The sequence below is a fragment of the Gavialis gangeticus genome, unplaced genomic scaffold, assembly GCF_001723915.1.
Source record: "Gavialis gangeticus isolate Ggan-Ray unplaced genomic scaffold, GavGan_comp1, whole genome shotgun sequence".
Lineage (NCBI taxonomy): Eukaryota > Metazoa > Chordata > Crocodylia > Gavialidae > Gavialis > Gavialis gangeticus.
Window position 1 is genome coordinate 53,701,295 of NW_017729034.1, and position 24,060 is coordinate 53,725,354.

At 41.8% G+C, this 24,060-nt stretch overlaps 1 protein-coding gene and 1 long non-coding RNA gene across 2 annotated transcripts in view; both read left to right on the forward strand.

Moving 5' to 3' along the window:
• Positions 1 to 17,206, forward strand: part of PCNX2 (pecanex homolog 2 (Drosophila)) — a 328,028-nt gene extending 310,822 nt beyond the window's left edge. The window contains exons 31-35 of the mRNA XM_019527461.1: positions 1,504 to 1,734; positions 2,119 to 2,393; positions 3,494 to 3,678; positions 12,945 to 13,393; positions 16,086 to 17,206. Coding sequence (XP_019383006.1) covers positions 1,504 to 1,734; positions 2,119 to 2,393; positions 3,494 to 3,678; positions 12,945 to 13,393; positions 16,086 to 16,259 — 1,314 coding nt within the window. The 3' untranslated portion in view covers positions 16,260 to 17,206. The remainder of the gene's footprint in view (positions 1 to 1,503; positions 1,735 to 2,118; positions 2,394 to 3,493; positions 3,679 to 12,944; positions 13,394 to 16,085) is intronic.
• Positions 17,207 to 23,914: 6,708 nt separating this feature from the next.
• Positions 23,915 to 24,060, forward strand: part of LOC109304808 — a 5,526-nt gene continuing 5,380 nt past the window's right edge. Inside the window, exon 1 of the long non-coding RNA XR_002099469.1 lies at positions 23,915 to 24,054. This is a non-coding gene — a long non-coding RNA (uncharacterized LOC109304808). The remainder of the gene's footprint in view (positions 24,055 to 24,060) is intronic.

Here is a 24,060-nt window from a genome sequence, read left to right on the forward strand (position 1 = left end):
CCAATTAGGTCATCCCCAGTAGCCAGTACCAGGTCAAGCAGTGCATTGCCTCTTGTTGGCCCATAGACTTCTTGAGTCAGGTCATTTTGGTGACAGAGGATACCCATAGCATAAAAAAGATACCAGTCTTACATCATTTGATTCCCTTGGAATGATAAGCCTCAGGGAAGGTAAACATGTATATAGTATGTTAATTGTTTTAGGATCTTTTATCCCCTGAAAAACATTTATTTTAAGAAGACTGAGGTCAATCCAATATAACCACTGATTGGAGCTGCTGGAAAGAAGAGAATTGCAGGTGTGCTGAATGTAGGTCAGATAGGCTGAGGCAATTGTAATAGATACAGAGGAAACTTCAGCCTAGGAGGAAGTGTGAGAATGGGAGAATCGGATGATTCCACCCTGAAAAGTAATGTCTGAAGAATAGAGAACAGGGAAGAACTCAGAGAAATGCAGTTAGCTTGTGCTCTGAGAGCAGAAAAACACTGCCTTTTCTGGTACACAAGGATTAGCCATACATAGTCCTAATTAAGGAGCATACTAGTATTGGCGGTATTCAGAAATGTTTTGGGGAAACCAGAGGGGGGAAATGTGTCATTTTCAGAACTGCTGAAATCAAGTTAAAAACACTATGAAAGTGGATTAACTTCTGTACTTCATTGACATTGTCTCTTTGCACAAATACTGACAATATTGTCAGGTAAAAGAAAATAACATATTGTGCCTATTGTGATATCTCTTAATAGCAGTAGTTGTCAACATTTTTTGGACTTGAGCCACTCCTCAGAAAATGCCAGCTCTTAGCTTTCCCTCATTTCTTGACTACAGAAAAATAATAGAGCAATTTTTCTGTGCCAAAGATCTCAGAAAGACCACACTTGGGCAGAAGGTTTTTAATGCTGTGGATTCCTGTTTGAAATCTCTGGGTTTATCTTGTGAATCACATGTAGGTGTTTACAAACCTAACAGTACTAATATTGTTTAGCATCCTGCTGTACCCTTAAAAGGATCTCATGGCACCCTGGGGTGCAGATGTACCCTGGTTAAGAATTGCTGCTTTATTGGTTTCTCAGTTTTGAACTATTTTATAAGAACTAATATGCCACCCAAAGTACAGAACGTTACAGGTGGCTCCACTTCAGTTTTTTGCCGCATGAAGGAATTTTCAAGTCCACGTTCTCCGTTTTCAGACTTTAAGAAGAAAATAGTTAAAATGCCCTTCTTCGAGTCTTGTCCTAATAAAGATTTTGCACACAACTAACATAAACACAAATGTCTTAATGTGGTGTTAATGCTGTGTTACTGTGGTGTTTAATTGCTTTGTCACTCTTCCTTCAACCTTCACTCCAGACTATTGCTACTGTCATTTTTATGTTTACTGTTGCAGTTAATGTCAATCAGTGCTATGTCACTGTCTTCAATGAACTCAGGATCTGGTTGATCATCAGTTCCTACTGTCTTTTGACAGAGCTGTCTATAATCATGCCATTCATTTAATACCAGGACCAGTTCACCTGTCCAGATGAGTATGAGGATCCAGCAGTCCTGTACGAAGCAATCCAGGCTTTTGAGGAGAAGGTTGTAATTTGTCATGAGGGTGACCCTGCCTGGCGCAGTGCTGTACTTTCTAACAGAGAAGAGCTGCTTACCTTGAGACACGTTGTAGATGAAGGGACAGATGAATACAAAGTTATTATGCTCCACAAAAGTTACCTGAGCTTCAAAGTTATCAAGGTACCAAAGTTATCTTTCTATTATTGCAGCAGCTCCTGTGCTACCCCTGTTTAAAGTCTTCATCCAGTGAATCCTTGAGATCTGGCTATCATTTTCTAATAATTCAATGTAGTTAGGAGAGTGAGGTTGATAATAGCTAGGAGCCAGGACTCCTGGGTTCGATGCCTGATTTTACTTTGAGGTTAGAATCATTTTATGTCAATTCTCCACCCATCTGAAGCAATAATTTAGTCTTAAGAGAATAATGTTTGTTAAGGTCCTGAGATTCACAAATAATAATGCAAAGTAATTACTACTATTCTATTCAGGTAACATACTTATGTTAATACATTTTTAAATGTGAAACATTTTCAAATGGTTTCATATGTCTCTATCTAACCGTAGGTAAACAAGGAATGTGTCCGAGGGCTTTGGGCTGGGCAGCAACAGGAGCTGATATTTTTGCGCAATCGTAACCCAGAGCGAGGCAGCATCCAGAACAATAAACAGGTCCTGAGGAACTTGATTAATTCTTCATGTGATCAGCCACTGGGATATCCAATGTATGTTTCCCCTTTAACCACCTCATACCTGGGCACACACAGTCAGCTGAGGAATATTTGGGGTGGACCTATCAGTTTGGACAACATTAAAACATGGTTCAGATCCAAGTGGTTAAGGTAGGTGTTGAGACAATAATTGACCTCTATTATGATATGCAGGGCAGGGGGAGTCTGGAGGCACTCAGGCACACTTTATTTTCCGTGAAAAAAAGTGTTCACTGTTGTTTGAAAAAATACTAATTTTTGATAGCGCATCCAAAGCAAAAATAGAGAGAACAGCTCCAAAACTATCATGGAAAGCACTAATACAATTCAAATATAGCCTTCTGTCAGACAAGCACATTAGCTTCATTTTACTTAGCATTAGAGGCATTTCTGAGACATTCCTCAGGAAAGGCTGCCTTCTGTAAAGAAAAATAATTCAAACCTTTTACTCTTTTCAAATAACAATGTAGTCTTTCTGCATTGGAGAAATAATTAGAATTTGGACATAGGCATTAGCAGGTTCAGCTTCAAGTGCTTTGGAAGTTGGGTTCAGATGAGCATACCTAAGTCATGACCCTTATCCAAAAAATGTCTTAGGATTTTTTTTCTTTGAAAATCTGACATCAGCTACACTTTACACTGGATATACCCCAACAGTTTTCCTCTCTCTACCTCTGTATCTAGCATCTTAATGTGTACACTTCTTATGTGATAGACTTACCTTTTGTGTCTATAGAGGAGGGACCAGACCCTACTCTTTTGGACCCCATCACTGAAGTTTTGCTAGTGCTCTGGGATTTTCTCAGTATAGTAGTTTCTCAGAGTATATCCTATCCTTAGAGCCCCAGAGCAAGTGAGATTTTGGAGAGGAGAGTATACTCATCGGCCATCTTATATAGAAATTAGCCTTTGGAGATCAAACTGACATTAAATTAAATGCATTGAGGAGTTGTGGGATGCCCAGGCTGCTTACCAAACCTCAAGAAAGGTTTGGCTTAGATAATGTATGAAGTTGCACATTCTTTTCTTTTTTTCTTCTTTTGACCAAACTAACGTGTTCGCATCTACTGTAACCATGTTGTGATATAATTACCATCCTCAAAATGTCATGCAGCATTGAAAAGGTTAGGGAGAGTACCATTGTTCATTTGTACTGCGAGTTTGTCTGATATCCATCCTACGTATTCTAGTAAACACTAAACTCTTGATCATGTGTCTGTTCACACAAACAGAATGCGAAAGGACTGCCATGCCAGTCACAATAGTGGAGGTAACATTGAGGAGGTGGATAGTGGTGGCGGATCTTCATCTAGCAACCATTCAACAAGAAATTCAAGCCAGAGTAGTAGCTCGCAGAACACAAGGAATGAAACACCGCAATTGCAGCCTTCTCCACATGGTGCTTATCAGCATGCAGGTATTTGTACCTACATTTTTGCATTTATGAACCATGTATTGAGGCGTATCTGCATTGAACACACGGACTGGGATGTCTGGTCCTTTCTCACAGAATTTAGAACAACCATTGTCTAGAACTCTAGGTTCTGTGGTATCAAACTATACATATTGTGATTCAAAGAATTGTGCTTTTTGGTGATCCTGGCCTCAGAAAAGGATCATAGTTCTTGGCAGGGGCAGATCCAGAGGGGGCACAATGGCACAGCTGCATCCGCCCCTCTCAGATTGGTCTAAGCTGCTGGAGCCTCTGGGGCAGTAGAAAATCTCCAGAGCAGAAGAGAATCCCCTCTTCCGCTCATGCTCAGAGGTATGTTGCCTCCACTCCCTTTCCTGCACCCCCCCCACCTGCTGTGGCTTTTTTTATCCCCTGTCCCAGGGGCAGCTGAATCTTCAGAGCTGCTCCTGCCACTCCGGCTGAGCTGCACAGGGGCTGCCCTAGGTGAGCCCAACCACTACATAGCACAGTGGAGCAGGTAGGAGTGCCTCTAAAGCATTCCCTGCCCTTGGGACAGTGAGGAAAGCAGTAGTGACTGGAGGAAGGGACAAAAGAGGAGGGGATGGGGGGATGTTCCTCTTAGCATGGAGGGGAAGAGGGGAATGCTTACTTGCTTTGAGGACTTTGAAAAGTCCCCGGAGGCTCCTGCATTATGGCTTGCCTGTGCCAAAATGTTGGTGGGAAGCAGGATGGGAGCAGGGGTGCAGCCACCCCTTCAGTGCAGGTGGCTGTTCCCACACCCCCTTTTGCCAAATCCTGGCTCTGCCCCTGGTTCTTGGGCCACTAGATTCTTAAATATACAGTATGAGTATCCACCACTATTCACCTGCACTGATAAAGCGGAGGACAGCACAAACATCCAGTCCACTCTTTCCTTTCTTGTTGAGCATATACCAATTACATGTCCCAAAAAGATACACAGGGGACAGAGACCAAGGCAGCTGCTGAAACTCAATAAAGAGTTGGCAGACTCTGAAACTAAAACCAAAGTAACAAGTCTAGATTGGTTAGTCTGAAATTGGATGGATTGCATGAACCTTATGTGAGCAGTAGATAATGTCCATCCCAACCCACTGAAAGAACTGGCACATTCAATTGTGGTTTCAAAAGCAAAAATCCTAAATTACTCAAATTGGAGGGCTGGAGTACAGAAGACAAAAGAAGGAGAAAATAATGATCCAGACTACCAGAGGCCCAGGAGTCCAACCTCAATAGTTTACAAGGCTTTAGAAACATTTTTGAAGGAAGGAATAAGTGAAAACAGAGTTAAATTGAGGAAGGGATAAATTGCGTTACTAACAATAAGATCATTCCAAGCTAATCTAATATTTTGCTTTGAGAAGATGGATTTAGATCTATCAATTTTTTTCATCGTTTAGAAAGATCAGTTACGTGAACTCTGGTGAAGCATTTGATGCAATGTTAGTTAGGAAATGATCAGTTAAGCGGGAGAAAAAGGGATTAGGTATTGATCTTGGGATTGATTTTATTTAATATTTTCATTAGTAGTCCTGGCACAAAAAGTAGGAGTGTGATGATGAATTTTGTTGATGACAAATTTGGAAGTATTGTTAACACATAGGAGGTTCAGAATATTCAACAGAAAACTGGATGACCTTGAGTATTAGAAATACCTTGAGTATAAAATGCAAAAAGAAAAATAATAATCTAGATTTCCTCTGTAAACTGGAGGCAGATCATCTGGTAATTGTCATTTGGAAAGGACAGTGAAGAAAAAAGACTTGCTTATATTTAATTGATCACAAGATGGCTATGAAGTAGCACTATGATGGACATAAAGAAGGCATATGCAATAATAAGTGAGGTGTTTATTTCCAGCAGAGACGGGAAGTTATTAATGCCATAGTACTTATCACTGGTGAAACCTCATCTAGAACAGCATTTTTCGGTTACCCATATTTAAGAAAGATTAATTCAAACAGAAATAAATGCAGAGAATGGCTAGGGTGATCAGGGGAATAGGAAATGAATCTTACCAGAAGAAGCAAAAAGTGCTTGGCTTATTCACCCTAGCAAAACAAAGGGTGAGACAGAATATAAGTGTTCTCTCTAAACACATCAGAGAGATAAATACCAAGGCAAGAAAAGAGCCATTTAAGCTAAACAACAATATTGGTGCAAGGACAATCTGCCCATGAAGAGATGTTTCCCCAGCCTGATGAAGGCTGTTTGTACCTGAAAGCTTGCAAAAAAGATTTTTTCCAACTATTTGAGTTGGTCTAATAAAAGATGCTGGATTTACCCAAAGAACCTTGTCTGCCTGTCTCCTGAGACCAACATGGCTACAACCGATACTGATAAAACTGGCTATGAATAAATTTAGGCAAGAAATAAGGGGGTTTCTAGCTTTCTAAAGGGTTCTAGGGGGATTCTGGAACACTTTTCTAATAAAAAGCACAGTGGTCAAATAAGCTAATTTAAAGATGGATCCTGATAACTTTATGAAAGGTGCTATATGCTGTGCTTTTCTGCAGTAGTAGGGGATTGGATCAGAGAGCCAGGATGTCCCTTTCCATCCTGTTTTGCTGCATTCTTATCACAATGCTGCCGAGATGTTTGCTGAGTCATTCGACCTCATATGAAATTCAGTGTTCTGAGAAGTTTTAAAGTCATAAGTGATGATGCAGGCGAGGATGCCCCCTGTATCTGACGTCTACTCAGTGTAGCATGTTAGGGAGTGATTGGTAGGAAGTTGGATAGAGCTTATCATTGAAGCCTGTTCTACCATTTCTTCTGGCTAGTTACTACCTGGTTCTACAGCCATCTGGACAGCATAAAAGGCCTTAATGAGACAATTAAAAGAAATCAAATATCCCACTGGGAGATCCTAATTTGAGAAAAACAGAAGTGTCAACGTCTCGTAATTGCCAGGCATATTTAGGAAATGGCCTTCTGGCATGCTTCTCCAAAGGTTCCCCGGCGAGTGTTGTACACTTAAGCCTCCACTAACAAATGACTTGGCTTTCAGTCCCTGGACAAAGGGATGCGTTTAGCTGTGGTCAAAAGCCAAATGCAGATGGAAGGGGCTTGTTGAATTCAAAAGGGTGAATTCAACGAACCCCGTTATTTTGCATTGTCCGTGTGTTGGAAGCATCCATGCTATGTGTGTGCACCAAAATCTTAACCATATTTCTAAATGGCAGACACTGGGAAAAAAATCACTAAATGTCCTCATTATTTGAGCAAGAGGGTTTCCTTAAGGAAATAGAGGAAATAATAGAGGATAAAGCAGTGGAGGGGGGAAAAATCTTATTATATGAATAGGGCAGTCATCAGGACAAAAAACCCAGCATTTAGATTTTGCCAGTGATTCTCTTATGAAGTAATTCTTGCCTTCCCCATATATGTACAAAAACTTCCTAAGCTAAAACTTACTTTACATTATGGTAATCTACAGAATAGAATTAAAATTCTTCGCATTGGGAATCCTGATGTGACATTATTATTAGGAAACTGAAGATATAAAATTTATGACATCACTCTGGACTCGGGATTTGTTGACAGTGGGCAAATCTATACAAGATGCTTAATGTGCCATAGCCTAATAACACTGTGCAGTAGTGTGCTGGGCAAAAACTGTGCTAATATGCTACTAGGCAGTAATATTAGGCTACTGCACAGTAAGCATCACAAAAAACCCCAACATTCATCGGCACTACTGTACAGTAAATATAGGTACTGCACATTTAGTTAGTACTTCATTAATTAAGTGCTAAGCTAAATGTGTAGTAACTATGGCGCATTAATGAACATGTAGCCAGCTCTTTGTGAACTAATTGACTTTACATCATATTTATGGTATGCAGTGTAAATTAAGGCAGAGAACTAAAGGGAAATGGTACTTGTTTTCTTTCTTGCTCAGTCTTTTTGACCTGACATTAAAGGTCTTGCCAGGTATATAAATCATGTTGTGGTATAAAAATAACTGCTGCTTTTAATTGAGTACAGTGTGAGAGTTTTCCCCACACGCTCTCATAGTTTGACAGCGTAGCAATCAGAAAGGCAAGCTTAATTGTAAAATAATGATCTTGAGCGGCCCATATGATAATGAATGCTAATTGGGAACCATTTAAGAACATTTCACTAGGTGCCATGTAGCCACAATGGAAAGAGAAGGCCATACCAGTTCCAAAAGAAAACAACTAGACTTAGAAGTGAAGTAAATTTTATATATATACATTTTACATTTATGTATATAAATAATTTAAAAGGGGAAATTTATAGTAATAAATATAAAATTAGAAGCTAGGGCTTGCATTAAATTGGCAAAGGAACAAAAGGACACACGTGGAAAATTCTGGCTAGCAGAATTTAAAACAATAAGAAAAAATTGTAAGACTATGAGAAACAAAAGAAGTCCTCATGCTGTTTTCTGTCCACTATGAGATGGAAATGACAGAACTGCCAGTAATAATGCAAAAAATGCAAAGATTTGCAGAAATCAATATTTCTGTTTGGCATTTGGAGAAAAAGCCAAATGAAATTGTCACATCAATTGTTTTTACAGTAGTTGTTTTTTAAAACAGCTATCCCAAAGATCCCTCTGAGCTATTAATAAGGATTTCCTTTAAGTTTTGGAATATTGTGGAAAAACCAAAGGACTAGACTTAAAAATATTTTAAAGCAGCAAGTGGAATGACTGGGAAAATAGGCCTGTCAACCTGACCTCAGTCCTGGATGCTACTGCAATCCTGTGTCAAATTCTGGTATGTACACTGCCAGGAACAATGATGATAATTTGGAAAGGCAGCAGAGAAGTTCCATGAGAATGATGAAAGGCCTGGTTTTTAGTGAAAAACTCAAGGAGGTTAATCTTATTTTATCAAAGAGGAGACTAAGGAAAGCCTTGGAAGCAGTCTATAAGTGCCTCTGGGGGAACTGCAATATGGTAATAAGTAGGGTTGTGTGAAGCAGGTCCTATTCAGATTCGGCCCAAATCAGGGACAGTGATTCGATTTGTTGATTCAGATCACTGTCTCCAATTCAATTTCGCCGAATCCGAATCTGAAGATTCAATGCTGATTTGGAGAATCAGTGATTCGGCCATAGACACAGCTTTAAAAGTTTTTTCTACATACCTTGAGGTAGAGGTGCAGCTCGTGAATGCTGCAATGCGGGGGGGATGGAGCATCACACAGGAGTGCAGGGGGGCCCCCGACATGCTCAGTGGTGAACCAGGAGTGGACCACAAGTACTTCCAGTCCAGTTCCGGGTCTGCCAGGGAGTGCACTGGGGGGCCCCCCTCATGCTTCCCTGGCTCAGCGATTGGCCACAGGGGGACCCCAGGTGCCCCCCCCACACCCAGGAAGCACCAGTTACTGAGCTGGGGGGTGCAAGTGCCCCCCCAGAGTGCTCCCCAGTGGACCCAGAAGTGTAGTGGAAGTGCTTCTGGTCTACTTCCGGGTCTGCTGCTGAGTGCACTGGGGAGCCCTCCGCACTTCTGAGAGACACCCCATACGCCCCAGCATCGCAGCACTCACAAGCCCCTGCTACCTAGAGGTATGTAGAAAAAATGTATAAAGCTGTCTCTGTCTGAATCTCCGAATCTCTCTGAATCAATTCAGACGGTTCCGATTCGATTTGGAGGGATTAAAAGGTCCTCTGATACGATTGGATTCAGAGATTCAGCTACCGAATCAGGCTGAATCTCCGACCATATCAAATCAGGGACCGAAGTTTCACACAGCTCTAGTAGTAAGTAAATGGTTCCTCTATCTAGCAGACAAGGAGATAATGAAGCTAGACAAATTCAGAAAGTAAATTAGGTGCACATTTTAAACAGTGAGGGTAATTAACCATTGGAAAAATTTACTAAGGGTTGATGTTGATTCTGGAACATTTTTAATAAAGACTGGATGTTTTTCTAAGAATAATAATTTGGGAAAGTCCCGTGGCCTGTCACACAAGAGGTCAGAATAGATAATCACAGTGATCTGTTCTAGCCAGATAATCTACAAATCAAGTGACTTTAGTGCTTTTTAATTGAATATGACATTTTGCTGGCTGGTGCCATTGTCTGAAAATAATTAAATAATATATATACAATTAAAATAATATATATACACATAAAGTGAGGAAAATGAGAATTAAAACTGTGTTGGGTATACCAAGAGGTATACTAATTGTATGATACAGTACATAGAACGGTCTTTGTTTTTTAAGCATTTTCAGAGACTGAGTTATTTATGTGTAGATATGGGTGGTCTACTATACAGTGCTGTAACCACTGAATTTGGAATGAATATATTATATTTTTGGACAGTGGTTAGCTTCACTGTTTAAGTCATGAACAGATGTTTGGCCACTGTAGATTTTGAACAAACTAACACGTCCACAGCCTCTTTGTGCTTAATTCCTATCTGTCCTTTGTATTTTTAAAAAAAGTAACACCTTAAAATAATCATTAGACATAGAAACCAAACTGTGTAACCAAAACACCCCTCCCTCCCCGCCCCTCCCCGAGAGTTTGAACAACATCAATCTTTGGGAAAGTCAGAACCACATCTGGATATTAACTTTGCAGCTTTGACCTGTCTAATTACAGTTTACACCACTCCCAACATCCCATCTAGAGTGCATGGAATCTAAGAGCATGTTTTCAAACCTGTGGACAGGGTTAGCTACCTTAGTCATGTTGATTTTTAAAAGGAGTCATGGGCTTGTACTAAAAGGCTACTGCTGGATTTTTTAAAATTTAATCTTTGTTGTTCAGAATATGACAATAGAAAGAATGAGATATTGTAAATGATGTTCTTTTCTTGTCAGGCCATCAAATGTTATCCCAACTAAGTGGCTTCAATCATTTTATTGGCCAGGTCTGCCACATAAGTCTGACCTCAGTTATCTAACTTCTCTGTACCTGCAAAATGAAGCTAATAATATTTCTCTGAGAAGCACTTTGAGGTCTGTGTATATAAAGCACTCATTAAGTACTGACTAATAGAGGGATCCTTGAAACAGGATTATTATGCTACATTAATTGAAGTAACTAATAAATGCAGCATAGACAATCACATTTCTAGAAACTTGTTTGGCTGAGAAATGTCAGTATCTGGAGGAATTTTCTTTTTCAAAGATTCCTGCAGCTGTCTTATAACCCCCTCTTCCTATTTCATGTATCACAAAAAAAACCCAAAATACAAAAACCCAACAGGCTCAGAATCCTTGAAAAGCAAAACTGGCTCCAGCATTGTAAAGTTTTAAAAATACTGAGATTTTTTTTTAAAACCTGCAGTTATGGCTATAACACAAAGCTTCCACCATGTGTTAGTATTTTGGGTTTCCTGGATAATGGAAAGCCAATTAAGCATTCACATGAACACACATTTGCTGTGAGGCAGGTATAAAATCATATAGAGGAGCAACAAGGGGGGTCTTTTGTGTGTGCCAGCCTGTTGTTCATTACCCAGAGAGTGCATTGTATCCATAAGCAGGTATTTAGCATATTCAGTAGCTTCTGACTGGACTTTTTTGTTAATTATTCTGTGTATATTCAGACATTCCAGAATACGAATTACAGAGATTGGCTTATGTGCTGACATGTGAGATTTACTATCCCATCTACATTCTTTTTGTCATTAATTATGATAACTCCAGATGCTCTGGATACCCTGGTAAAAATCCAGTCCAATATTAAACCCTGTTAAGATCTTGGCCTCAATAGCTTTCCTGCAGCATACACTTTCTGTTCTCTGATACTGATGTGGAAGAATCCTCACATTCCTAGTCCTAAAGGGCAGGAGTAATTTGATTTAATTTGATTTTGTTTAAAAACTGTACTTTTTGCAAACAAACTGTATAAAGCTGTAGAAACAGGATGTTTCAATGGGGTTGGTATTGACTTAAGTTATAGGCTCAGAAAAATAGAGTTGGAAGGCACCTACTCAGCCACCCTGCTCAGGGTAGGATCTTCAAGTGTTTGTCTAACTTGCTTAAGTACATTTCCAAGAACAGGGATCCCTCACCCCCTCAAGGTAATTTGTTCCAGTACTTAAGCATCCTCATCATGAGAAACTCTTCCTAATATTCAAACTGAATTTCCCTCATTGTAGTTTTAAACCATGTCTTCTTGTCCCATCCCCTGTAGCCACAAAGAATAATAATGTGACATCATCCTCTTTATACCCACCCTTCATGAATTTGAAGACTATTATCAAATCCCCCATCAGCCTTCTTTTATCCAAAATAAATGGTCCCATTTTTTTTCAACCCTCCCTCATAAGTCATGTTTCCCAACCCTCTGATCATTTTTGATGCTCTCCAGTGGACTCTTCCCAGTTTCTCTACAACTTTCTTGGGATGCAGGCCTCCATGTGTGTTCCTAGTGCAAAGAAAGCCAACAGTATACTGGGTTGTATTGAGAGAAGTGTCACCTGCAAATCCCAGGAGTGGAAAAACCACTCCTCTTAATACAACCTGGTATGCTGTTGATTTTCTTTGCAACAAGAACACATGGTTGACTCATATTCAGCTTGAGGTCCACCATAACCCCCAGGTCCTTTTCTACAGTAGTGCAGCCTAATCAGTATTTGTGTGTGTGATTGTTCTGTCCTTGTGCAGAACTTTGTACTTGTCTTTACTGAATTTCATCCAATTCATTTCAAACTGTTTCGCCAATGTGTGGAGGACATGCCAAATCCTAAGCCTATCCTTCAGAGTGTCTGTAGCTCCACCAGCTTGGTGCCATCTGCAAACTGGTTAACTGTACTTCCTCTAACTCCACATCATTAATGTTGTGACAAATACTATCATCAAAGTCAGGGTTGACTTCAAGTTGATATGAAGTAGTCAATAGAATAATGGTTCCTGGATGTTGTTCTTATTTCTCCTACTGATTTCTGCATAACTTTAAATAAGATCCCTGATTTCTCCAGTTACTCCTCTGTTGAATTTTTTTAATAATTATGTTATTTACCTACCTCACCTAAGGTCAGATTCTGTCTTGATCCAAACACAAGAGAAGTTTGGGAGCAGTCCATAATGGAAACAGGATGGACTAGATGTTATAAGAGGTTTCATCAGTCTCTAATTTCTGTGGTTCTCCAAATGTTTGCAAAAAATCCTTCAGATCCTCAGCATAAAACTACACGTGCTATAAAGAATGATCTATCTGTGGTACAGCCTGCTCACTAGACAGAGGCAGTAGTGCGTATTTTGATGGGACAATGTTGAAGAGATTTAAAACGGGGTGTAATATTTTTGTTTTAAAGGCAGAAGAAAACCCAGGAGTCAGTCTGCTCAGATGCATGCTGCCTTAACCCAGCGACCGCCTGTTTCAAGTCATTCTGAACCAATTGTAGAAAGCTGCCAGCCTTTTATTCGAGCTTCCACATCTGCACATGAAATTGCTCAAAGGCTTTCTGGCAGTCAGCTCTCCTTCCACAATTCTATGACATCTGTATTTTCTCAACCCCCTGCCATTCCTGCCGCTGGCCAGCTGGCTGTTCAGGATCAAGCTGGAGCAATGTTCAGGTCTGGTCTGACCTCCTCAACCAGCTCTACGCTCAGCCTTCTGTTCGGCAAAAGAAGTTTTTCAAGTGCTTTGGTCATTTCTGGGCTCTCAGCTGCAGATGGAGGTAACACCAGTGATACCCAGTCATCCAGCAGTGTCAATATTGCCATGGGTCCATCTGCTAGAGCAGCAAGTCAAGCAACACGGGTAAGGCACACAAAGCATGAGCTACTCTCTTATAGTCAGGTTCTTATATTGCCTTCCTTCCCATGGGGTCTGAGCACCTTGTAGTAGTAGTGCATTTTAAGGAGTGGTGGCTAAAATCCGTCTGGCATGGCTTGTTTTTTCTGTCCTGTCTAGCTGGGAAGAAAACTAGTTTTGTTTTGTAAAGTAATGGCAAGGTTTTGAGGGTTTTTTTCTGTTCTCTACCAAGTTGAGCCATGAACTTTCAAAATAGGTGAGAAAACCCCACCCATTAATAGCTAATAAGCCAGTTGTTGGGGAATTCATCTGGCATATGGAGCCTCAAGTTCAGGCCCACGCTCTGCTTGATTCAGACCAGGGACTTGAATCTCAGTCTCCTGCATCCCAGGTAACTATCTTAACCACCAAGCTAAAAAGTCGCTCTCTCCCTCCCTGCCCCACTCTCTCTCCTCCATCCAACAAATTCATAGATTCATAGATGTTAGGGTCAGAAGGGACCTCTATAGATCATCGAGTCCGACCCCCTGCATAGACCTGTCCCATGTGCCACGAGTGCTCAAATAGTCTTGCCAGTGGCTGTGCAATGACATCAGCCAGTGCCTTCAGTACCCTCAGATGGAGCTCATTCGGGCCTGCCATCTTAAACACATCCAGTCCTTCCAAGTGACTCTGCAACATCTCACGGTCAATGCTTGGTAATCTGGTGCCCAGCTGTTGCCTCTCTACCATGTGAGACTTGTCTTGCCCCTTGTTTAGGAAGACTGAGGCAAAGAGCTCATTGAGGAGTTCAGCTTTGTTCCCCCTTTCTGTCACCAATTGCTTTTGCCCATTCAGTTGTGATCCTATTCCACCCTGGGCCTTCCTTTTACTCCCTATATATCTGAAAAATAATTTTTTGTTATCCTTAACTTGGGATGCCATCCTCAGCTCCATGGCAGCTTTGGCCTTTCTAACTGCCTTCCTACAACTGCAAGCTGAGGAGGTATACTCCTCTTTAGTAATCTCTCCCTGTTTCCACTGCTTATATGCCCCCCTTTTTGTCCTTAGGCTGCTCTGGATTTCTCTGGTCAGCCAAGGAAGCCTCTTGGCCCTTTTCCCCCTTTTCCCCTGCATCGGGATCATCTCCCTCTGTGCCCAAAGGATCATTTCCTTAAGGCACAGCCACCCTTCTTGGGCTCCCATCTCACCAAATCTCTTACTCTGCAGTGCGTCATTGACTAAACGCCTGAGTTTGCTGAAGTCAGCCTTCCTAAAGTCTAGCACTTCCACCCTACTAGTTACTTTACCCACCCTACACCTTATGATGAATTCTATTATTTGGTGGTCACTGTCCCCCAGGTGACCACTGATCTGTAGGTCCGCTATCATGTCATCCCCTGTTGCCAATACCAGGTCCAATGTTTAATTACAGCACAGCCTCGTTAAAACAAAACCTTATGGGACTGTAAGAAAAGGTCATTAAAATAAGGTGTTCACTTTAACAGGGTTTGGATGATTTGCTGCTGAGAAACCTTGATGAAAATCTAGTATGAAAATGTTTGGGGTCTGACACTTCATCATGTTCTGACAGAAAAACTTTTCACTGAAAAATTTGCAACAAGTTCCCGTCCATGCTCTTCCCTGAGGAAAATCTGTGTGCATGCAGTTTGGTGTGGTGTTTTGCTGGCTACCCGACTGTCATTTAATTTTTAGTTTTAGTTAGTCACCATTCTGTATCCCATTGTCTCCACTACAGCACTCAGGGGCAATGAAATGAAATGATAAAATCATTAGCCATGAAGCAGTTTGGCAATTCCAGTAAGAGACAAAGTGCGAGAGAGCATAATTACTCTCTGGTTCATTTGACACTAACAAATGGAATCAAGTAAGTTTATAGTGCTGTCATTATGACAAAATTATTTTCTCTGACACACAGCATAGGATCATGTTACTACATGACACTCCTTGTTCAAGCTTCAGATGGCAGAGCCCCCTTGACATATGTACTTCATCCCAAACACATGTAAGGCTCAGTCTTACTCCCAGTGAATGCAAGGAACTTTGCCATAAACTCCAAGAGAAACTAGACTGCACATTACTTTTTATGGTCTAATCTTCCATCATTATTCATGCAAGTAACATGCATTACTCTTCATTACTTCTGCAACACCAATAAACATGCTTGTCGCTACCCAAACAGATGGTAAGATGCATCTCCTACCCCAAAGAGGTTGCCATCTGAATCCTGCAAGATGTGGATGTCACCTTTCCATTTTGGTCAGTTGTGCTGAGCACTTTCCGTAGTCATAAAGTAAACTCTGGAGGTCCATGTGACTACTTGCTTGAATGTAGTAAAATCTGTACTTAAATCAGCTGCAATAGCATGATAGTCTTCTGGCAAAGCTGGAACAGCATCAGACTCACTACATTTCAGGATAAAACAGTCTTCTGTTGTTCATGGTTCATTGCAAGTGAAATTTAAAACAATCCTATACAGCATAGTACATACTTGCCTCTTATCTCGTGCTTTATGCCATTATCATATGAAGGGGGACACATATGAAAGTCATCTCTGGTTTCCTTTCTAGCACTTGAAATGCCCACTGTAAATAATGAATGTTAAGAGCCTTGCTCAAGCTGTACCTTGTTTCAAAATGTCATTCTGAAAAAAAACCCTATTAAGCTATTTCCTAAAACTCTTTTATACTTTTCTAAGCAATTCTCTGAGACGTGTGAAGCAATGGATACTACTGAATCGAGACCCCGGAGAGAGCTAGGCCCTGCCCATGCCATTTTCATGGCTCAGAACCTGGAATGCAGGAGGGCTAGCCAGGAGGATATGGCCCTGGAGGACACAGCCTCTCAGCACAGCTTGTCAGAAGAGCAATAAAGAAAACTCCTACTTAAAGGACCATGCATTCCTTAAAATTCAAATAGACATGGCTAGGTCAGTCAGCTGCAGATGGTTTTATTTTTCAGATATAACAACAAACCTCAAAACATTTATTTTTCTAACTTCTGAGAGAGAATACCATTGGGGCAGAGGTTCTTCAGTAAAAAGTCTTGGCAGGTGGGGATGGAAGGACCTTCAAAGAGTTTCAGGATGTCCTAAAATGCAGTGCCACTTCATCTCAGGTTCTTGTAATTATTAGAACAACCAATAAAATCTGACTGCCATTCCTTCCCCTGCAGAGGTGCTGACACTTCTGGTGGAATTTTATAAGTGGTCAGAAAGAATAATGTTTGGAGTTGGGAGTGAACACAACTGAAAATCTTAATGCAACTCGGTGAAAATCCCATAGACATCTGTTTCCTGCCATAACTAAAAAGATGACTGCATGTTAAATAATTGACATTTTATACATAATGTATCACAAAGACAAATTTTGAATAGGAGTAATGAATATGTAATAGAACTGTACAGTGACTGTAATATTAGAGCTGTATCTAAGAATTTTTAATAGCAAACCTATTTTTTTCTTTTCTTTCATGTGTTACACAGGTAGTAATTATGTGTAGCAACATATTAATACAGTGTGCATGCAGCCATATTGAAATAATGTATGAATGAGCCAGACTGCACATTGCTATAAGGCAGGTTTTGAAAAAAAAAAATATAGCCAGTGCATGGAAAGCCTTCACAAAGCATATATGGTGCTCCTTATTTGAAAACAAAGCAGTTTTACTTAAAAGGCTGCTCTTACATATAATTACGCACTCCTGTTGCATTTACAGGAATGCATGCCTATTTCTGAAGCCTATAGCAGGTCCTTAATGTACTGTAGAACATAACACACATGCTCCTCATTTTTTTTGTAATTAAAAAATTTCCAGCTATCAGTGTCCAGTGTTTCTTATTATTGTACCTACAGTGGAGTCTTTCTAATTCTTATCACGGGAATCCGCAGCCAGGTGCCTTCTCCCACTTGGCGTAAATGCAAGATGGAATAGGCAGTTCTGTAGCAAAGTTTTGTTACCTTTCGCTATATAGTGTTGCTATCAGATCTTCATACTGTGTCCATCACCGTGACATATATATTTAATGCTATGGACATTAAAACTCAGTAACACCAGTAACAATAAACAAGCCTAGGCCATTTTGTGAGAAAGTAATTCTTATTTTCTTTTAATCGTGTTTATATGATTTGTACCAGATTTGCAAACTTTGGAAATCCACATTTTGTCTTCCATCTTATTAATGAATTACTTAGGTTCTAACACGCTGTATGTTATAGCAAAACCCATGCTCTTCTGCACTATGGTCATGCTGGCTTCATGATGAACCTCTCAGACATACTGCTACCACATGGCCAGCCTAAGTAAAAGTGACAGCAGCACATGTAATGCACCTACACCACAGATGAGCTCAAGATCCTAACAGGACACGCTTCAAGTCATATTCCCAGTAAGAGACCACATCCTTTTGTGGACATACATCGTACCAAGTAAGTGCTTATTATGATGCTGATCTGCTGCTTCGCAGGTTGCCACACAGATTGCTTCTTACTCCCCACCACTCCAAAAGCACAGATGACTCAAGCCAAACTAAGTTAGACGTAGTTCTGTAAGTTTTAGTTGCTTGGAAGATTTTTTTTAAGTAACTATAAAAATGGAGCTATTCCAAACAGTTCATTTCCTTTTAGCATCTGCACCTGTGCTACTGATTTTTCCTTCTGATTTTTAAAAATGATTTTTATTGGAATAATTTGAATAAAAGAGGAGTGTTGCATCTTCACAATGCTAACAATTAGCAATTAAAAAGTGGAAAAGAAAACAAAGTGTTACAGATATTCTGTAAAACAACAAGCTATAAGTTTGAGGGAAACTTTGAGGAATGGTGTGAAATCTTTGATATGTTTAAAGATAGAAATACTATCTACATAGCATTAAAAATCTGTTGGGACTCAGAGACCATGCATAAGCTTGTATTGAACACAAGGTTAGTTTGCTGGGGTGTATTTTTTACCTGGAAGTGAGAAGACTGAAAAAAATGACATTAAAACTAAGGCCAAGATCCATAGAAGGGCTTAGGTGCCTAAAATGCGCTTTATGTGAGATTTGGGCATCTAAGGTTAAGGCTACACAAGTTACCATGAGAAAGGTATAGATATGAATTTACAGTATGACCACTGCTCCACAGTAACTGTCATATGTACAGGGTGAGGATGGATATGAATCCAGGACTTTCACTACTTAGGCAGGTCCTAGCTGTGTAGCTTAGGCTAGGGCAGTGCTGGGCAAGGATGGAAGCAGAAATTTAGACAACTAGGGAACTTTCAGGTCAGACAGGGAGGTGGCTGAATTGGCTAGGCAGGTGATGGGTGTCTAGATGGACTTCAGATGGCTAAGTCTTGTTGCAGGTGCCTAAACCCTTCATTGGCTCTGAACTGGTTTGTGGATCTGGACCTAAGTGGTTCAGGTTGAACAGTTTGTAGATCTTATGTGCTTGGTCTATACAATGACGGGGGTAGTTGGAGAATGGCTGTGACTAACACTATCAAATGGCATGATCTTAACATGTTTATATCTTGGACATATCTGTGACACGAAGTTTTCCAAAACAACAATCATAGGAAGCCACTCAGTCCATTCTGTAGCAAGGAGCCTGCTTACTGCTCCCACTACTTGTTTGCCAAGTCTCAGAATATGGTCAATGTGTGGAAGTTAGCACTGCTGTGAAGCAGATAGTGAACCAGCTGCCAGATAGATCATGTATTTCTGCTTTACAGCAGTGAACACTGCAGCCTCCTAGGAGAGTGCATTAACTATTTGAGAACAACCATCTTAGAATTTTTAAAAAAGAGTCCATGTATGTGCTCCTTTTCAGACAATCACTGGAGTGATGAGGGAATGAAGGCAGATTTCCATTCACTGATCCCTCTTGGGAGAGCCTTAACCCCAGACACCATCAGGGCAGGTGAAGGTGCAGAGTGTAAAATCTACCCTGGAATGGTGGGGGTTTACTTTAATCAGAGCAGGAGAAAACCAATCGAGAATCCTTGTAATGCACCAGGACTGGACAAGGCAACAAGGAGTGGGAGCAGAGTAGGAAGGGGACTATGTGGAAAAGCAAGCGTCAATGCTGCAGAACTAGCCTTCAGATTAACCGTGATTTTCTTTCCCTTGGTTTACCTCCCCATTATAGTCTTTCACTAGTTTGCTCTTGCTTACACCATACTGTAAAGATCATATGCTCAGTTCATTTGCACTGATGAAGATAATGTTAGAAGCTGCCCAAAGGATCAAAGCAATTAACTTCACTAACATTACTGAGTCTAGCCAAGGGCTGCTAAATCAGTTGTGTCTGCACCAGCACCTGGTTACCACCTGGCAGTCCCTCAACTTGGCTTATTGCCTAGCTGTTTCCTACTGCAGTCAGTAAGAAACAGTGACAATAACACTTGCACAAACTTTGTCAAGTGACCTTTGTATTTCTGTTCAACCAAGAGTACAAATCCAGAGGTCTGACTGGCAGCTCTTACATATTACGTAAGTGAAGACCTACAGAAGCCTACTGGCGAGACCTAGGACTTTTCTGTGAAGGCACAGAAGGATTCAGTATCATCTTGATCAACAGTACTTATAACTCAGTACTATTTCCCTTCTCCAGGTTAAAACTGTTGAGAATTCCCTGAAATCATCAAGCTTTGGGGAGCTTTCTGGGTGCCAGTCACAGTTCATTTTCTTAGGCTAGTAAGGCAGAGCAATGTTTCTCAACCTTTGCAGTCACAGCACCCCCCAACCACTTTTCTGAATGTGGCGGCATCCCCAGTTGAGACCCACTGTTGGTGCTACCTCAAATTACTTCTGTGTTTTTCTACTGCATGCTGTGACCTCCAGGTTCAACTGCCCACTGTGTCTGCTGCACAGTCAGCCTGGGAATGGCTGTAGCACACATTGCTAGCCCTCTCTGATAACCCTAAAGCATATGGGCCCTGCATGCCTGTTTCTGGGAAGTGTGGGGGCCTTTGGACTGGGCTATAGCCCAAACCAGCTGTTTGCTTCAGTGCAGCAGTTGTCAACCTCTCTGAACTGAAGGCACCCTCACTGGACTGGAGTAGCACCCAAGTTCAAAAGCTAATTTATAGAATACAGAGCTTTATTCCTGAGGGGGCAGAGGGGGCTGGCAGTGGGGGTGGGGGATTGTCCAGGAAGGGAGAAGCCTGACCCTGCGCTTATCTGCATATTTTATCAGCTTAGTTCCTAACACTTCACTTATCTCCCCGTCCCTCCAGACACCCTAAAAAAATCTGGTAGCACCCTGATTGTGAAACAGTGCTTCAGGGTTATCAGAGAGCCCTAATGCAGCAGGAGGGCATGCATGCCACAGCCCTGCATGCAAGGCAGGTTTACCTGGCTGCTACCACTGCCACAGAGGCAGTTCCTGTATTGCAGCACCCCACTTGAGAACCACTGAGATGGACTGAAGCCAGACAAAAAGATACTGTTCCCCCCCCCCCTTCTTCTATCTCCAGGATGCTCTTCTTTGGTGGAATTTGGACTCAGAATTAGGTTTATTCAAGAAGCTCATGTTGGGAGGTTTGTATGGCCTCAAGTTTTCCAGCAGGGTATAATAACCATCTCATCGACAAATTATTCCTCCTCACTCTCAGATGAGTGCCATTTTTATTCTGCTTCCTGGAATGGGAAGGATGGCATTTCATTAGAGAACTTTACCAGTACCAATTAGCTCTGTAAAACTGATATTTCCTAGCCCTGTTATTAACTCTGTAGCAGGTCAAGTGTGATGAAGATTTACCATTCTCTTTTACACATATCAGTTTGTGAGTAAAAAGCGATCTGACACGATAAATAATGCAGCCTCTGTTTTTGTCTTACTGCCTGCGCAGTTTTATGCTGGAATTGCTATACACTTCCCTGCCTTCCTTGCTTCTCAGTATTGTACAATGTATGAGGCACCAATTATTCTCACCTTTTTCACAACAATTAAAATGTGCAGGTGCAGTAATGTTGTCATCCGGGATCTCACTGATGTGTCTAAGGTTATTTTCACTAAATGTTTGCCATTGGTAAATTAACTTGTCAGGGGAGCTGGGAATGCTGTGTTTGTTGTTACAGTGCTCTTAGGGTTTTCCAAATATTCTACAACTGTGAGACCATGCACTGCATTTTTACATCTAAAGTAAATGTAGGGTACCATAGAAGCCGAGCTTAATTTGGGGCTGTTAGTTTCTCACTCATTTATAGCAGATCTGAAACTGGCAAACTGCATTATCTTGGCATTGCATCAGACTAGAAGAAACTATTACCATCATCTGTTTTTTAACCAAGACACAATTTCCCTCAGCAGTTCAATCTGTATTTTGTGTGGAGCCAAAAATATTTTCTTTAGAAAGGCACCTACCTCTTGCTCTGAAAACACAATTCTGGCCTCACGGAAGTCAAAATGAGGGGTGCACTAATAGAGACTTCTTGGGCCAATACTGATGGCCAATTTTTAATGATACATATCAGCCAACACCGATTTGATTTGGATATGCAGCCCTGTGGCGACCAGCTGGTAAGTCTGTTGTGGGGGAAGGGGTGGGGGGAGGAAAGGAGCGTGTGGAGGGCAGATCGAGGCCCCCACTGTGAGGGAGGCAGTGGGGCCGGTACTGGGGCAGGGGCAGACGCTGGCCAGTCAGGGCGGGGCATGGGATGGAGCTGAAGCTTGTCCAAGGGGTGGGGGGTGGGGGGGGGTCGAGTCCCTGCTACCGCACACCACAGCAGGGCATGGGGGGCATGTGCCCCCCCGGGATCTGTGCACAGGGTGAAGGCAGGCTGCCACTGCAGGCTGGGGCTGCTCTGGGCTCTTCCCAGCAGGGGCTGGGCTGGGTTTCACTCAAGGCAGGCAGCGGTAGCACTGGGAACGGGGCTATGGTGAATTTTGGGGTAGCTGCAGCCCCGCTCCCAACTCCCTCCAGTGCTGCCTCTGCCTACCCCAAGAGCAGCCTGGCCCATCCCCCACTGGGAAGAGCCAAGTGCAGCCCTAGCTCACAACAGCAGTCCACCTTCACCCTGCACACAGATCCAGGGGGGACATGCCCTCCTGGGGTGCATGCAGTGGCAGGAGCTCCCCCCCTAGTCTCCCCGGACAAGCCGCAGCTCTGTCCCATGCCCTGCCCCACCCCAGCTGGGCAGCACCTGCCCCTGCCCTAGCTCCAGCCTCAGCTGCACTCCCTCTGTCACCATGGGGGCCTCAATCTGCTCCCCCCCCACCCAATGCCCCTTCCCTCGCAACAGACTTACCAACCAGACCCAGCTGCTTTTCATGCTGCCAGGCTGTGCGCATGCATGCAACATTTATAGGCCATATTATTGGCCACATCAGACAAAAAGCTGACTGCCAATACTCCTAATTTTTCTCATATTGATGCCGATTCGATGTGGGACTGACGTATTGGTGCACCTCTAATCAAAAATCCACGATAGCCTTAAAATCCTGGATATCAGAAAATTCCTGTTGAATTCAGTATGACTTCAAGTGGTGGAGACTTTTAAGTGATGGAGAATCACCTATGCCCCTTGATAAGTTGTTTCCCATGCTCTCTATAAAAATATGCACCATATTTCTAGTCTTGAATTAATGGCCTGTTGGCTACAAAGAAGCAAGTCATAATAAATTCTAGTTTATTGGACGGGATGTGAAGTTACCAATAAAATCATAAATGCAAACTTTGAGTTATGGGTGGTACTGGTCACCTTAAAACATACACACACATGCACTCACTCATTCCAACCCATGTAATATAGCGTGTAGTGATTGTGAGAGCACTGGTGTGAATATATCTACCGAGTCCCTGGAGTCTGCTGTCGATGGTCAGCTTCTTTCAAGGAGATGTCTTCTCTAGAAGGGGGTTGCCTGCTTGTCCTTCTGTCTTGGTAGGTCAGGTGCTGGATGAGAGGGCACCACTGAGGGTCATGCTTCACTGCCTTTTATCCCTTTCTGGCAGACTTCTGTGATCCCCCAGCATCATCTTGGCTACCCAATCTGGAGGTCGCTGTCGCACGTGGGTTTTGAGTAGTACATGACAGCTGTTAGTCACAGGGGTGTCTGCCTGCTGTTACCTGAAGTTTTGGGAGTCCACCTTTGACTTATTGACTTAATGGCTGTATTGTCATGGGTTGCAAGAATAGTCCATAGGGTAAGTGCCTTGGCTTGACTAGTTAAAAATGGCTATTGTCACTTAATTACATACTGATCACCATACACTCGCATTCACTCAAAGGACCACCCAATATAGCAGATTTTATCACTTTACAATTACAGTTTCAATGTGGTTTTTAACACTGGTCTAGGGTGTAACTTCATTCTACAGGGAGTACATTCCTTAAGGGTTTAAAAGTATAAAATATAAAATACAAAATGCCAAAGTAAAAATGAGACAGATGAAATATAAAAATGCACTGTCAGAAATATATAAAAATGCAATGTGAGATAGTGAGCATCACAGGCTACTGGGGACAGTAAGTGAGTTAGGTTAGCACAGGATGTATCTGCAGTCTTTGCAGTGGATATTTTAGTTCTTTTGTTTTCTTTAGTGACACTGAGCTTAATCGATAGGTAGATGTAGTTTCTAGGTTCTTCCTACAGAAAGCCACTTCAGCTTTCTGGCTTGCTCGGAGCCTTGCCACACCCTGCCAAAACTGAGACGGAAAAGAAATGCACAAAATGGGGGAGGGGGGTTGGA